Here is an 18,135-nt window from a genome sequence, read left to right as displayed (position 1 = left end):
TAAATCTTTAATTAGGCTTAAGTTAATTTTTATTATAATTTATTTGTAATAATTCAAAGAATATCACTGAATACTAAAATTTTAGACAATTGGCAAATTGGAATGCATTTTCTACCCTGCCAAGGGCGTCATCAACAATCTTCATTGTCAAGGTCTATTTGTAAATATCATCTATTTAACTTACACATATATAATAAAAATATTTGAAATTTCGTCTAGTTTACAAATAATATAAAATATGAATTAGGCTTCTCATATTCTAATTCCTAATAATAGTAATTGATGACGCACTTGGCAGGGTAGAAAATGCAATCCAATTTGCCAATTGTCTAAAATTTTAGTATTCAGTGATATTCTTTGAATTATTACAAATAAATTATAATAAAAATTAACTTAAGCCTAATTAAAAATTTACTTTCAAATTAAGTTAATAAAAGTATAAAAAGTGTTAAAATTTTTTAAAAAATTATTTCAGATTTTAGTCCACTAATGAAATATTTGGAAAAGTTTCCATTGTTTTGTCAACCACTGTATATCCGTATTTGTACAATTTGCGAGCTCTACAAAGCTATGCAGACTAAAGTTAGTCAACTTTGACATCCTGTATCTCACCTTTTCAATCGGACCAGTGGTTTAGAAAAGACAGGTTTATTACCACATTCTTCTGATCGACCTCAGTGTGCCGGATTTGAATGGCATTATCAGGGTTTTGGTACCTGCATATGCTATAAGAGTCTCATGAGGGAGACAAATGAAAACATTTTTAGCACTTCATTCTTAATTTTTGTTCGAATTTTTATATGTATTATTTTTTGTATTTTCTTTCTTAATAAATATCTCATATGTTGGACATTCTCAATTTTTTCAATATGTTTTCCGAAGTTAGAGGGCCCAAAATAACCAACCCATATATGTTTCACATCATGAATAAAAACCTTGAAAACTAGTGTAATTCTCTGTTTATTGGAACATTTTTTTTTGTTTATTGATATTTCGCCGAACTTCGGTTGGCATGTTCAGGAATTTAAGTGCCTTTTTATATTCGTTTAAGTAGAAGTAGGACCTCATATAAGTGTAGACTCATGAACCGATCATCACGGATTGGTAATATACGGGTATAGATCAATTATAGACATAATATATAAAGCATATCATAAAGAATTATCATGATTTCGATATTTCTGTTTTTCAAACATTGAAGTTATTTTTAAAATAAAGCTTATTTATCGCACGTATGCTATTCTAAGAGCACATTTGTGCGGATGATAGTTAATAAAACGGTAATGGACCCAAATGTCATCCTAAAAAGGATACAAAAAACTCGGGTTTTAAAATTAGATATGGTAGCACAAATTTAGGCAATAAAATAATAAAAAATAATATAAAATAAAAACAGATTACGACTAAATCTTTATTCCGCGAGAACATTTGTAAAGTGAAATCATGGACTCATTTTAACCAACGTCAATATGCAAGTTAACGTATGAAGTTTTCATACCTAAATTTATAATTTTATTTATTTTTCTTGTTTTTCTCTTACACGCGCCAATACCAATTGCGAAATTAAATGTTACACGAGCCAATACCAATTGCGAAATAAAATAGTTACACGCGCCAATATTTTGTGCTGACACCGGTGTCAGCAAAAATTATTGTTTTGCTTTTTTTAAAATCAAACCTTTTTTTAAATTATGCTGACGCTATGTCCGCAAAATTTAAAAATATGCTATAATTATGATTTAAGCTAGCTGGAAGAAAAACAGTATGATGCCATGGGCAGAAAAACACAATATCCATTAAATACAAATGTAAAACAATAAACTAAAAAAAACTGTATTATTAACTTGCATGTACCACATTTCACATATAAATTACAAATAATAATAATTCTAGAAAAAATCAAATAAAAATAAAAATCTTTGATCTACTTCGATCAGTTTTCCAATATTTGGTTATATAAAGGTCCATTAACAAGGTCTAGTGATCGTTTTTTCAGGTCAGGTGATCGTTTTTTAACCCTTTTGTGTTTACATACTGTGTATCATGTCAAAATGTTTGTTTATGTTGGTTAGAGCTGTGAAAGTCTGCCTGTTGTTTTCACTGATTTTAAGTTTTCGTGGTATTCGCAACAACAAACACTAGTGAATTTGACAGCCCCTAACCAATTGAAGTAAAAAATGCTGTGCTATCGACACCACCTTATGTACATACGTTTGGCTTGGTATTGTAGCCAGCTGGGTTTGACAAACAAAATGCAGTTTTTTCTTTTTGGTAATTTTATTGATGTAAATGTGTACAGTAGGGTGGCCCTTAATAAATAACATTTCTATATCTTTTAATTAGAAATTCCAAATATTGAAAAATTTTACCTTTGACCTTCACGATTTTAGGTTTAACGTTTTTCAATTTTAGTAAAACTTTCAGAGTATATTTAGAATTATCTGGACTATAATATTCTGAATAGGTTTTACTTAAAATTCATAACAGAAAGGAAATAGAGCTCATTCGGCCAAAAATGGCCAAATAATAATTTTTTCTCGAAAATTTCAAAATTTATATCGCAGGTACGGAAAAACTAAGAGATATTTTCATAATTTTTTCTCATTTTTATTCCCAATGAGATGATCAAAAAATTTTGAAATTTATTTAACAAAATTTTTAAAAAGGACTTTTTTGGTCATACCTGCGAATAGGTTAGCGGTATCCTATGAAGATAAAAACTCATATAGAAGTAAATATGGATATATTTTAAGTAAAAATTAGCTTTTATTTTAATATTTATCAAAATATGTTAATTTTGTTCCTACATTTCTTGTTCTAGTTGCCTGAGACACGGTAATGGCCTGGCGAATTTTTAATAACTTTAACATTTTTTGACGACAATTACGTACACATTTCTATTCTTTTAAATTAAATTGCAAAAATAATTTTTTAATGGCAAAATTTTTACAAAAATTGAAAAAAAATTATTTCCTCTTGTAATTGCATCTCAAAACTTTACCTAAAATTTGTTCAGGATGATTTTTTTTACTAATGTTCACCAAACATGGGGGTGAGAATGGCCAAAATCCAACTTTCGTTTATTAAGGGCCACCCTAATGTACAGACCTTATTAAGGGACCTTGTGTTATATGCAAGGTTCCCAATTAAGCCATTTTCCGGCTAGATCTAGCGATTTTTATTTCATTTAGCCATACAAAATTGGCTAGATTCAATCTATCTGGAAGATCTAGCCAATCTATTTTATCCTAGGCTTTTTTTATTTGAATCTTTTCTTGAACATTTTTGGAAATTTTTAAAAATGAAAAAATATTTATTTTTTATTAAACCACAAAGAAACAGTATTTAAAAAAAAAATCTTATGTATTCGCCTGTTGATGATTTGATGATAATTGGTTTTATGAAAACAGGCTGCAAAATTGTTTCCAAAACAAACACATCAAAATCAAATTTTCATTTCTTTAATGGATCCGTTTTTGTTTATAAGTGCCCAGAAATTTGTTTAATTTATCAAAAAGGAACAAATTTTTATAGATATTACAATTTTTTTATCTGTTAAGAAATGTAATATTTTATATACTAGTAAAGCCGATCTCACTAAATAAAAAGACAATTCGGGAATTCAAACGGTTAGCTATTAAGTCATATTGTCATAATGTCCTAATATATTATGATTTGTTTGAAGCACAACATCAATTTGTTTAAACTATCAGAATATGTTAGGACATTATGACAATATGACTTAATAGCAGACCGTTTTAATCCCCAAATATTTATGAATTTTGTATTCAGTTATTTTCGGTTTTAGCCATTTTTAATTTTAAATCTAGCTATTTTCTGAGCTGAAAAGTTAACAACCTTGGTTATATGTTGTTTTAAAAAAGTATTTTCGGTCTCTGACATTTTTATACAATAAATAAACTATTTATTAAACAATACTAGTGGAAACATTGCCATTGTGGTGATAGCTTGAGGCTAAATAATAAATAAAATGAACTAATTGTGAAAAACAGTTTTTAAAGATTATTTTTAACATTAAAGTTCATAATAAAGTAAATATGTATGTATGTAAAATTTGTTTATCGTTGAAGTATGTTTGTTATGGTATAACAACTATTTCATAATATAAATTTTAATAAAGGTATTATTATTTACAAATTATTATTTATAATGCTGAATGAGATTTGATGTAAGTATAGTGTTTGTAAATAAGGAATTAGAAAAGAACACGATTGATGCGAATGTGACCAAATTATCTGATTAAAACTTAACTGGTTTTACGTAATATTTATATGATTTCCCATTTTCGAAAAAGTGTTTTGCATTTAATATGTTAAATTAAGCCAACTAATGTTTATTCGCCCCAATCGGTGTTATTTATCGTATGTCCTTCAACTAATTGTGACTGTGGTGGCGTACAATCCTTATTGTTAAATTCACTTTCGTCTATAAATTCCACATGTGTAAATGGAAAGTGACCCTTTTTGCCTTTATGCTCTCCTTCCCATTGACCATTGATATTAGTTTTGGTGACTTTTATTATATCGCCCACTTCCAATTTTAAAGCGGTTTTGTCATACGCATTGGGTACTCTAGCCTGCTTAACCCGAGCAAATGCTGGCAATTTTCGCTAATTTAAAAACAGACCAGATTAGATTATTCTTATTTATAATTATTTTTTGTGAATATAAAAACTTACATTTAAGTCTGATTTTTTTAAAGTATTGCTTAACTGGTGTATTGATGAGGCTGTTGGAACAGTATCGGCGCTGCCAGATAAAACTCTTGGTTGTCTAATGATACTATTGCTACTGCCACAATTACTGCTGCTACCCGAAGAAGGTCGTTCCAATAAATTGTCATCTATATTTTCGTCGTACTGAAAATAATTTCATTATTTATTTATATTCAATTGTTTAAAAACCCATAAGGTTGTAACTACTTCAAATAAATTATACAATTTTAATCAATGTTAGCATTGCTTTCCATATTTATGAATTTTTTTTTGGAGGTTTTGACACATATTCTAGCGAGTAAATCGTAAACGGTATCATAAATCTTGTTTGCCTCTAACTTAGGCTTGTCTATAAGCACATACTTATATTTTATAACATAAAATTACGTTTTTGCACCTTCTACTAGGTAATATTTTCTTATAAATAAATAAATAGGGCTACTGAATTTGAAGATATTTTCATAATTTTTTCATATTTTTATTCCCTACTAGCTGACCCGACAGACGTTGTCCTGTCCAAATTAGAAAAAATGTTGTGTTCAATTTCTGAATTTGTGAGAAGCTGTCTGAAATGTGTAAAAATAGTTGAAAAGATAAAAAAAACGTATATTTGAATGATAATTTTTATTCATATGGGTTTGGGGTAGAGTTTCCAAAAAACCAATGAATTTCAAAACCGCGGTTTCGGTTTTAAAAAATTGAAAACCGATCGGTTTCGATTTTATGTTATAGAAACTAAATCAGTTGATAGGAAATGCACATTCCCACGACAGCCGGTTCTACGCACCGGAATGACACGAGTTCACTCGGCAAAGGGCTGTCAACTCAGCAAACACTGCTGCTACAACAACAACATAAGATATGCTATACAAATTTAAAATTCAAACTTGAAGGGTGTATAAGGATAAAGGAAAATTTTTACCCATTCTTTTAATATATTAAATTAGTTAGCTTATATACATTAAAGTTGGTAAATGGTATTATGATACTAAAAAAGGAGAACTAAACCAAATTAAGGAGTACTTTTTCGTTCTTCAAAATGGTAATTTTTGAATTGTCTATAATATGCTAATATCAGGAAATTACTTTGATTACAAAATTCAAGCGTGGAAAATTTATACTTTTTCTTTTATCAGATATTTGAAAATATACTAAGACTTTGCTAATTAGGATTTGATTTTCTAATATGAACATTTCAATCGCGTTCTGCGATTTTAGATATATCGAAAAAAAGTGGGCGTGGTCAATTTTTCTTTCCGTAAAAACTTAAATTCGATTTCTACGAACATTTCAACAAAAAATTAGACAAATCGGTGCAGCTATTTTCCAATTTTAGATAAACCGAAAAAAGTGGGCGTGGTCAATTTTTCTTTCCTACCTAAGTTGGACTATGACGAATATTTCAGAAAAAAAAAGTTGATATTGTGTATTTACGTCAAAGCTAATGCGCATTATGATGGGGATAATTCACAAGTTAATTTGAATTAAGACTGCTAATGCAAATTAAAGCTGTCATCTGTCTACGCTATAAGACCCATCCAAAGTAAATCTATTTTTAAGGGCATGTCTAATGTACACTCATACTATTTAAAATTGATACGAACTTTATTTAAATTTCAAGTAGTGTATTAATTTTTTTCCGATTTTAACCCATTGTAGGTTTTTTTTTTAACTTACTATAGCGTTATATACAGTGACTCTCACTAAAATTCACCTTCTTGCTGAAATTTTCGTTTAAAATAACTTTAATAAAATACCGATTATTAATGGGAGTGTGACAGTGTGGCAAATTTAAAAATAGCGGCCCAAACTCTATAACTTTTGACACAAGCGGAATTTTTTCATGCGGTTTGTTTTTATTTGATAGATGACTTTTTTAACCTTATTTTGGTGTATTAATTTGTATATTAGGTAGTGGCGGAATGTAGTTTTGATGTCTCGAAAATTGATAGTTATTTTCTTAAAAATTATTAGCCATAATTTAATTATGAAATTTTTTGTTGCAATTGAAATTTATAACAAAAAATTTATATTTCTGACCATATTATACCATATAATGCCCTAAACTAAGAAAATGAGCAGAATCATTTTTCTTAAAAATTTCAATAATTTATTTTCGTGAATGATTTTCGGAAGAAGGCCTTATATGAGAGCTATGATTAATTATGGACTGATTGCCATGAAATTTGGTCAAGTGATTTATGTCTATATTGTTGTTGTAGCAGCAGTGATTTCTGAGTTGACAGCCCTTGACCGAGTGAACTCGGGTCATTTCCGGTGCGTAGAACCGGCTGTCGTGGGAATGATTTATGTCTATATGAAAGTTATTTGTGTTGAATTTTTTGTGTATACCAACATTTTTAAGAGATATATATGCTCATTAAAGTGATTTTAGGAAGAGACCTTATATGGGAGCTATGACTAATTATTAGAGTATCGAAAAACGAAACCGAAAACCGGTCAACCAGTTTTTTCATCTTTGTAAACTCCACGGTTTCGGTTTTTTTTACTTTTTGGCAAACCGGTTTTTGTAAGCCGGTTAACCGGTTTTAATGAAATATATTTTCTAAAGCTAATTCAAACATATTTATGCAAAATTTTGATAACATTTTTAAAAATATTGATTTATTGTATTGAAAATTATAGAATCTGACATTTATACATATTTCATAAAAGATATAAAATAATTGCATAATAAATTTAAGGAGACATTTTTCATAATAAATACAAATTTTATATAAATCGGTTAACCGGTTTTTTTAAAAGACAATAATAAAACCCGTTCGGAAGCGGGACTTATATGAAAGCTATGACTAGTTATGAACCGATCGTCATAAAATTAGGTGACATGATATACATAAAACTTATTTGAAAGGAATTTTGTGTAGATACCTATGTATATTAATTAAACATTTATGACGGATATAGTCCAATTTCGGGAGGACATTTGTATGGGGGCTAGGTGAAATAATGTACCGATTTCAGCCAGTTTCAGCCTTCGTCCTTGGGCCGAAAAAATTGTATGTGGCAAATTTGATCGAAATATCTTCAAAATTGCGATTCGTACTTTGCTTACAAGAATGCATTTATACTATACAATATTTATACTTGTGTCAGAAAAATTTATCAAGCTCAAAACGAGCAAAAAAGAGCAAAACAAAATGGGTATGTTAATAAAGGAGAGTACGTGCTTGAAAATGGTACTAGGCTTTTTACGAAATATTAGGAATTGCATAAATTTAAGGTTTAATGGAATAGAACATCAAACCTTAAATTTATGTAAAATTTAACACATTTTTAAAAATAATATGGAAGCGATTTCAAAAGTGGTGGAAATATATATCTGCATTGAAATTAAAGCTATGAAACCAAAAAAAGGTAATAAGCGATTGAATTTTCAAAATTTATTACAAAATCCTACTTTTCAGTCAAATAATAAAAATGTGCATATTTAAAGTGTTTATAGGGAAAGTGTATAGAGACCTGAATTTTTGGCTTCTGAGGTTATCAGGTGGCTATTTAATGTGACTATTTAAAATTAAAAACACTGTGCATCGTTGCAAAGGTCTTTGTAATATCTATCTATGGATATCATGTATGTAAGTTATTTGGGGGATACGGAAAGTTGATTTCAACATACAGACGGACATGGCTATATCGACTCCGATCCAGAATACTTTGTGGGGTCGCAAATGAAAAATATGGAAATTACAAACTCATTGTGAAGAGTATACAAAATTAAAAAGTAGTTTTTTCATGTCAAAAAGTCCATTAAGTAACGTGAGCATATGAGAAACAACTGAAACTTCTGTTTAGCCTTACCTCGACAAAGAAATTCGTAATCAAGTAATCAAGATTTTACATTGCGGAATTAATAATTGTCCGACTACTAGGGTGATCGGCCCGGTTTTTAATAACCGGTTATAACCGTTTTTTTTTTGGTTAAGTCGGTTTCGGTTTTTTTGAAAAGCTCACATTTCGACCGGCTATTCTTCGAATAGCCGGTTTTTTCTAAAAGTGTGTATTTATGAATTTTAGTGTATTAAAAACTTTAACTTTAAAAAAATCGATATATTCCAAAGCATTTAAACTATGTTTTATTCTTAAGATATTATTTTAGCCTCCATAAGGGGTTCAATATAGAAAATATATATTTTTTTTTGTTTTTTTTTAAACCTTACGTAATTTTTGACATTTGAAATTAAATAAGTCATAAAATATCAAAAATATCAACCACTCACTATTAGAAAAAATTCAATTTTAATTTCAAAATTGGTAAATTTTGACCCCAAGATCTTGTGAAGGTTAAAAAAGTAATCAAAATTTGAATTAAAGGCTTATTTTTTGATATTAGAATACATATTTATTCTTTATCATAATTATATGATGTCTTTTTTATTTTGTTATGCTTTTCCATGAACTGTTTTTGTTTTAATAACTGTTCTCTTTATTTCTATGCGTTTTAATATTTTGGCAAAAAAAACGGTTAACCGGTTATTATTAAAAAACCGAAACCGTTTTATATTAAATTGCAATTTTTCGAAGAAACCGAAAACCGGTTTCTAAAAAATGTCGAAGAATCGTCACCCTTGTGACTACTAGGGTTCCTACGCGGGAAAACCCCTTATAAAGGCTGGACCAACAACCAACTAAAGTTATTTTATACTTCTTTTAAAACCCTGGTGAAATTATTTTGGTTTAATTTAGTGTTAAAAAAATCCCGGGAATTCCCGGGAATGATACGATTTTTTAATTTGCTCCCGGGAAAGAAAAAAGTCCGGGAAATTATCTTTATATGCATTCACAGAATTACTCACAAGTTCAACTGTCGTAAAATAATCAGTACCCTGATCAGTCCCTTTAATATCTGACAGAATTTCTGTCATGATATATATATAAAATTGTATAATTTACCTTTTGAACATAAGGTACAGGAATTTGTCCGATTTGTCCTATAGAATTTTTAGCCGTCCACCACTGATCTTCATCCTTTCTGACAATTGTTAATATTTCACCGCGTCTAAATGGTAGGTCATCTTGATCCTGTTAGAGATAAGTTAATGTATAATAAATATATATTTTTATGTTTGCTAACAAAAATCTAAAACTTACACTGCCATCAAAATCAAACTTCCCCACAACTCGTTCTATTTTTTTTGGTGCCGGCTTACGCAATGGTGTTGTATCCAAATAGTGTAATGTGTAGAATGTTAAAAGTTTTGGTAAATTTTCAAATGATTGATCTCCGATACGATAAACTATTTGGTCATTTTGCTGTATTTTATTTATAATGTAATTACTAACTTTGGTGTCCTCCCTGCATTGTTTTTAAATATGTGTACAAAAAAATAATGTAATTGGTAAAAGCAAAGCAAGGCAATTGCATTGAAGTACTCAATTATTTACCTTACGCACAAAACATAATCGCCTGCTATTGTATTACTATCACGAACTAAGAATATTCCACGCTCACGTTCATTCATCAACACTTCCGTAGCATCTTGACGAGACATAGGTCCAAAATACCAGCTAAAACATCAAATATAATTAATATAACATATAACATAAACATGCATATGCATGTATAAAAGTTATTCCGTTTGTATGGATCAGAAAAAAATATTCAATGTTCCCAACTAAAATGAAAGATTTGTTGATTTTAAGATACCATTTCTTAAAATGTTCAAAGGACAAACATTTATTTATTTTAGTATTTTTTAAAATTTGCTCTAAGGAATAATATGCAATATTGAATTTTACACATCGAATAGTAAAGAGTTTTCAAATAAGAACATGTCGATGTTGAAATCGAAGCTACATTCAATATTCTTAATATTTTGTGTCAAACATTTTTTAATTCATAAATTATAAATCTAATATTAAAGAATGAGCACTAGCTACACTGGCTATCGGCTCTTGATAAACTAAAAATTAAGTTATAGATATTTAAAAAGAGTATTACAATTCATTTTTATAGATAAGAGTTTTAAAATAAAAAAAAAGTAAGTAATTAATTAATTAAATATTAATTCCAATTTGTGTTATAAATTTATAAATTCGTTGTATATTTTCCTGGGTGGGAACTTCAAGTAGTCTCATCGGGTTATTCAATCCAAAGATGGCTGTCCTGGCATTCTGGTATGCTTGACATTCAAGCAAAATGTGTTTAACCGAGATATATAGTCCACATTTGGAGCAAATGGGAGTAGTTTCCCTTTTAATGATGTAACTATGTGTTGAAAATGTATGTCCTAAACGTAATCTGGAAAACGTCTGGACCTGATGTCTGTTAACGTTAGTAGGATATTTTAGTTTGATGCAATTTAAAGTCAATTCCTTGTAGTGGTGGTGCTCGTACATGTACCAAAGCGAAATTTTTTATAAAATTTTGAATATGAATTTTCTCCGGATTATTTTCCAATATGATATGCAGCTTCGTCGGCAAGATCATTACCTCTGATATTTGTGTGTCCTGGGACCCATAGAATTTTTAAAGTATCGGGGTTGCTTATCAAAGTATCACGTATCAGATTAATAGTATCCCATCTTCGTGAGAGAGGATTGCAAATAGACTGAACTACAGATAAACTATCTGTACTAATAACGACTTTTAGGTGTTTACCAAGAGCAATATTTATAGCGTTTACTAAAGCAGATGCTATAAAAATAGATGTAAAATCTGGTATAACCTTTAGAGATAGAATTTCTCCATTAGCGTCGATTATTGCGTAAGATGTAATGCCATTGGACATTTTTGATCCATCAGTGAATAAAAATGACCAATCTTTATCAAGTAAATCAATTTCCTTTTCCAGGTATAATTGTCTATATGCATCATTGGATGTGTTCCCTTTGCCAAATTTTGATAGCGAAATATCGCAAATCTCATTGTTAAAAAAAACAAGGTGGATAAATGCATTTTGCAGGTTTGTTCGTCTGGTTTATATTAAGATACGTTGCAATTTGAAGTGATTCGCCTAAAGCTGATGTCTTGCGGCATGTTCTTTTGGTATTCAACTGTTTCTGAACATCTTCATCAATAACAGAATTATTCAGAAAAGTTAACTTTGGTATTAATTTAGATTTAGCTTCGTGTATCCGTTCCTCAAGCGATGGTAAACCGGGTTCAGCAAAGATATTTTTTATTGGCGTAGTTCTGAAAGCTTGATGGTACAATCCCTTAATAATTTTTATTGTTGATTTAGTTGTATTGCCAGTTAAGAATAGTCCATAATCGATGTTACTAAGAACCAGAGCTCTGGTGATGTAAATTAACGTGTCAATATGAATAAAGCTTTTTTTACTTGATAAAAATAAGATTATATTAACTCTCTGGATTAGAGATTTCTTTAGAGATAAGTAGTGATGGTTCCACAAGTAATTTCTAGTAAAAACTACACCCAATATTTTCATTTGATTCACATTGTTGACAATATTATTATTAATGTTTATACTATATGAACTTATATCACATAACTTCTTATTACATACATGAAATTTCTTGGTCTTGTTTGTTGATATTCTGGCACCGGATTTCAAGGACCATTCATTCAATTTGTCTAAAACATTTTGTAATATATTGTTACATTCAAGGTTGTTGTTCATTTTGCAAAATATGTATAAATCGTCGGCATAAATGCAATGATCCACATATTTACATTTACTAACTATAATGCTGATTTCACTGAATGCAATAATAAAAAGGATTACGGACAATGGGGAACCTTGCGGAATCCCGTTATGTAGTGGGTGTGTTGAAGAGTAGATACAATTTATTCTAACGCGAAATTTGCGAGTTCTTAAATAAGATTTAACATAGTTAAATATTTTCGGTCCAATTTTCCATATGTTCAAGATTTTCAGAATTACAAGGGATTTGTAATTCTATCAAAAGCCTTCTCGAAGTCAATTAAAAGGATTGATACATGATTACGAGATGAAAGAGCCTTAGATATGTAGAAATCAATATGCAAAAGCGCATCAGTACACCCTCTACCGGCTTTAAAAGCTACCTGGTTCGGGATATTAGAGAATTTGTTTCTGTAAACCAATATAAACGTGTTGCCACTATTCTCTCCAGTATTTTGCTAGGACACGACAGTAAAGAAATTGGACGGTATGCTCTTATTTCAATTGAGTTTTTACTGGCTTTTGGAATAGGAATCACCGTAGCTGTTTTCCAATCAGTAGGTATTATGCCCGTATTCATGATATTATTATAAAGGACTAAAAGTCTCCTTTTCGCATCAAGACTCATTTCCTTAATCATGTTGTATGACACCCTGGTGTAGATCAAAACAATACATTAGTTCAGTAATTGTAATTTTCCTCTATATATGGAGAGCACTTGCATTAGTTCTATCACTGGGTAGTATGTTGAGATTTTCGTTCTTTGATTGAATGAAGTCTTGGGAAAAATTAATATCAGAGGAGTATTCTGACCATTTGCTGGCGAAGGAGTTAGCAATTAAATAAGGATCCGTAACGACTTTATTATTTTCAATTGCCACGATTAGTTTGTTAGTGTTGTTGTTTGAAAGCCTATTTACTTTGCTCCATATATCACCAATTGATTAATTTCTGTTGATAGTGTTAGTGAAATTTTCTCATTTCCCTTCGGAATAAAGAATTTTCCTTTTTATAATTTATCATGTTTGATGTGGTAGGTTATTTTTTGAAAATTTCCCAAGCATTTATTTTATTTTTACGAAGATTAGATAAATCTTTATTCCACCAGTGTACGTTAGTTCTCCTATTAGTGGATGACTGGGGTATTGAAACGTTTGCAGCTGTTCTTATGACCTTTGTAATTAATGATGCTTCTCTATTTATGTTTGTAGATGGTGGTTTCTTTAGAAGTTCGTCATCAACGGCAATTGTCAAAATTGTCCAATTAGCTAAGTTGAGTAGGAATTTACGATTGAGGTTAGATCTTGTATTATTTCTTAAAGAAATCGTAATAACAATAGGAAAGTGGTCACTATTGTACATTTCATCTAAAATATCCCAAGATGTAGAGGATAATAAAGTTGGAGAACATAAGGATAGATCCACATTTGTTAAAGTACCATGCGTGGAGAAATGTGTTGGTCTACCATCATTTAGAATGCACAAATCTGAGGACATTATAACATTTTCCAAGGTATAACCCTTGTGGTTATTGCTCTGAGAGCCCCAAGCTACGTTCCAGGAATTGAAATCCCCAATAACGAATTTTGGAGCAGATGTAGAATTGAATATAGTTAGTAGTTCCTGCCTGGAGAAAGATTGGCATGGTGGTATATATAATGAGATTACTGTAAATTTAATATGGAGTTGAATTTCTATAATAAGTGTTTGTAGTGTGGAATTAATATGAATGTGTTTATGAGGAATATTATCCTTAATTAATACACCTATACCTTGTCTTGAAGTGGTATTGAGTGGAGAATTGTAGAAGTAGGCTGAATAGCCTTTTGGTGGAATTGGATTGAAATTATCTTTACAATGTGTTTCTTGGATGGATATTAATGATGGATTGTGCTCTTTAATTAGTAGTTGCAGCTCACTGATATTGTTAATGAAACCATTCATGTTCCATTTCAATATCTTAAAATTAGCCATAGTTAAATTCGTAACTGAATTGTAAAAGTTAATTTACAATTGATAGATATAAAGAGCACGATTCCATGATGCATAATCTCAATTAGCTATCAAGATTAACATCCATATTGTATGATGGTATAAAATATTGATGATTTGTCAAAAGTTCCTGGGTTAATTTCCCAAGAGGAGAAATAAGGTTGAATTATTGATATTTAAATTTTCTTTTGTTGTTGTTGTTGCTGTTGTTGTATTAATTTTCTTGTTCTGTTTAGTTGTTGATTTTTTATTTCTTTTAGGTGATGTTAAAGCATTTTGTTGTTTATTTCTTAATTTTGATGTTGATGATGTTGTTGTAGCCTCTAGGTCTATTTCGTTGGATGAAGAGGAAGATTCTCGACGAAGGATTTTTTCAATTCTTAGTGCTTTTGGTTATGTTATAGCCCTGACAGACATAGGATTTGTATACTATACTAGCGTAGTATACTACATGTGTGTCAACCTATACTATAATTAAACCATCAAACACTATGGTGTAAAGCTGGTTCGTATACTATGAATATGTACGTAGTATACATATCGTGGTATAGAAACCACATGTCTGTCAGGGCAATTACTGATCTTTTTGTTATTTGTTTATTTTTTGAATTATCATTATTTTTTGTTATTTCGGAGTACGATTGATTTTCTTTTTGTTGTGAGCTTGCATTAATTTCGTATTTTCGTTTTGCTGCTCCGAAAGAGCATTTATCGATTGTTTTAATTTTTATAATCTCTTTTTGTTGTATAAAACGTGGACAGTTTTTGTCGGAAACTGGATGATCATTACTGCAATTTGCACATTGCAAACGGGTACATTCTGCTGGTTGGTGTGGTGGTAAATTACAGTTTTCACATGAAGCGGGTTAGTACATCTATTTTTAGCGTGTCCCAGAAGCTGGCAATTGCGGCAGTTAATGGGGTTAAGAAAATATGTTTTTACTTTTACTTTATACTGATATAAATAGAATTATTGTCTGGTCTGAAAGTAATGGGCTTCCTTTTAATCTTAAAAAATGTCGTCATATGACTTACCACAGATGTCGTCATATTTTAATTACACATTATTTTATGAAGAATCAAATGTTGAAATCAGTTGATGAAATCCTAGATTTAGGTGTTGTCTTTGACAATAAATTAACTTTTGTAAGTCACTTAAACTATATAATTCCGAGATCTTATTCTCTTTTAAGTTTTATCAAGCGAAATGCTGTTAACTTTGATTTCCATACTAAAAAGATTTTGTTTTCATCTTTTGTCCGATCTATATTGGAATATGCTTCGTTTATTTGGAGTCCAAATGCTAGTACACATATTAATCGTATTGAAAAGATCCAAATTAAATTTTTAAAATTTGTATTTTCTTCTTTATATTTTTCAACTCCTATTTCTTCTTATGAAAACAGATGTATCTGGATTTCAATGAAGTCCTTAGAAGTTAGAAGAAATATTTCTTCTTTATTATTCCTTCATGGAATTGTTTGTGGTACCATAGATTGGCCTGATCTATTGAATAATATTAATATTTCTGTTCCTCAGAGATCTCTAAGGAAATTTAAATTTTTTCATACTTATTTGCATAGAACTGATTATGCCAGAAATGAACCTCTTAGTAAATCAATTAGGTTATTTAATACCTTTTGCCAATATTTAGATATAAGTCAATCCAATAATATTTTTAAATCCCAATTAAATAATTTATTATAAATGTTAATTTAGTTTTAAGTTTCTAGTCTGTAAGGATTTTTGTATCCATAGACTAAATGAATTAAATAAATAAATTTATACCAGGCAACATCGATGACTTTTGGTAAATTGTATAGGTTGAAAGTGAGAACCATGTTTCCATTATACTGTTTGGTGCCATCGTCTTTGCTGAAGCTGTATTTATATACTGAAACAACGCCTTGATTCTTTAGCTCATTTACTATTTCTTCCTCTGAGACTTCATTAAGACATGGTGCTGTATGCACAACGCCCTTTACGAAGTTTAAGGTTTCATGTAGTTTAACTGTTATTTCGCAAGCATTTAACAATGACTTAGCTTTTAAGAATTTATCAGCAATAACTTGATTACGTACAAGAATGAGTAGGTTACCATCCTTTAATTGACTGATGGAATCAATTAACGTTGAAATCGAGTGTAGACCTTTTTGAATGATGAACGGACTTAATTTTTGTAATTGGTTATCCTTTGATGTAACAATCAAGTATTTTGATCACTTATTATATTGGTTTTTATTGGTGGAAGATGGGGAAAATTGTTATTGTTTTGTTGATCCATATAGTCACCTAATATGGCGAACCTATTGGATAATTTGTCAGGTGGCCCTGGGGCCATTTTTCTATATTTTTCTCTCCTTTGTTTTTTTTTTGTCTTAATTCACTTAATAAATTTAAAGTTAGCTATTTAAAGTTCTAAATTGATTTCTTCTTCTTTTTAAAACGAAAAATAATATCAAAGCAAAATTAAACAACCGTTATCCGATACAAGTAAATTCAATATAAACGCAGTCAAATAAACACGTCTGTAAACAACTAGTGATAATCGATGACTACAATATTACAATTTCATTTTGAAAACTGGAAAAAGCTTGATTGTACTTGTAACCATATTTTTATTACAATCAAATTAATTATACCTTTTAATTGTTTTGTGCATATTTGTGTGCTTTTTCCAATTTTTTGTTTGCTTATTTTTAATTTGTTTCTGCATATTTAAACTTGCGTTGTTTATATAGTACTTAAAAATATTTACAAAAAATAAAATTTTACAATATTTAATCTGGGGAAGAATGGGTAGTCTGATAATATTGCACAAAAATCTCAAATCTAAATAGAAATTGATTGGTACATAACCGTATTGAAACGAGCCTAATAAAAGTGCACAAAAATCTCAAATCCAAATAGAAATTGATAGGTACATAACCGTACTGAAAGGAGGTAGAAGCCCAAAATCGTCCAAAGTTGCATCAACCGCAAAACTACCTAAATATAGGGAAATTGTTAGGCAAACTACCGAAAATTGATTTTAAATTTTGCAAGATTTTTCTGACCTCCCAAAATTACCCAAGTAGTCCAAACCACATCCTATTTATTAGAGAGTGCAAAATTCGAATGCTTAAATTAGGAATTTAATCTTGTTGGTCGGAGAAAAGTCATCTTAAATTATCAATTATCACTTTCTTAAAAGAGGGTGTACCAGTACCCGACACTAACTCTCAAAGCTCTATTGAGAATCTAATTCAAACCATGAACAGTTTCATGGCGAACATGCAAAATATGTTTCAACAATTGATGCAGAATCAAAGCATGCTCATGCAGATCCTGCAAAATAAAAAATGAATTCTCTAAGAATTTGTTTTTGGAATGCTAACGGCCTTAGCTAACATAAGAATGAAGTACAACAATTTCTCCACCTTCAGGAAATTGATGTACTACTCGTGGTAGAGCTTGTGGTGGAACAGCTATATTAGTGAGAAAGGATATTAGGCATTTCCCAATGCCAGAATATAAAACGGATCACATCCAGGCCACATGTATAAATATACCTGATGGTAGAGTTACAATATCTTCAATATATTGTCCTCCTAGGTATAATATTAATCGAGAGCAGTTTCTCGAATATTTTAGGACTCTAGGTCCAAGATTTATAGCAGCTGGCGATTACAATGCAAAACATACATTATTGAGGCTCTCGCCTTATTACTCCTAGAGGGAGGCAACTGTTAGAAGCAATATCGTATAACAGACTAGATGCCATATCTAGTGGCCAACCT

General features: G+C 30.0%; 1 protein-coding gene across 3 annotated transcripts in view; it reads right to left on the bottom strand.

Annotated features, from left to right (window-relative positions):
- Positions 1 to 3,902: 3,902 nt before the first annotated feature.
- Crk (Crk proto-oncogene, adaptor protein) overlaps positions 3,903 to 18,135 on the bottom strand; it is a 33,764-nt gene continuing 19,531 nt past the window's right edge. For all 3 annotated transcript variants that reach the window (XM_065514715.1, XM_065514714.1, XM_065514716.1), the window contains exons 3-7: positions 10,142 to 10,264; positions 9,848 to 10,052; positions 9,650 to 9,778; positions 4,700 to 4,879; positions 3,903 to 4,630 (exon numbers count right to left, since the gene is read on the bottom strand). In XM_065514715.1, the coding sequence (XP_065370787.1) occupies positions 4,355 to 4,630; positions 4,700 to 4,879; positions 9,650 to 9,778; positions 9,848 to 10,052; positions 10,142 to 10,264 (913 nt within the window). In that variant the 3' untranslated portion in view covers positions 3,903 to 4,354. The remainder of the gene's footprint in view (positions 4,631 to 4,699; positions 4,880 to 9,649; positions 9,779 to 9,847; positions 10,053 to 10,141; positions 10,265 to 18,135) is intronic.

The sequence above is a fragment of the Calliphora vicina genome, chromosome X (assembly GCF_958450345.1).
Source record: "Calliphora vicina chromosome X, idCalVici1.1, whole genome shotgun sequence".
NCBI classification, from domain to species: domain Eukaryota; kingdom Metazoa; phylum Arthropoda; class Insecta; order Diptera; family Calliphoridae; genus Calliphora; species Calliphora vicina.
Note: the sequence above shows the minus strand (reverse complement) of the source record. Positions and strands in the feature narration are given on the sequence as shown.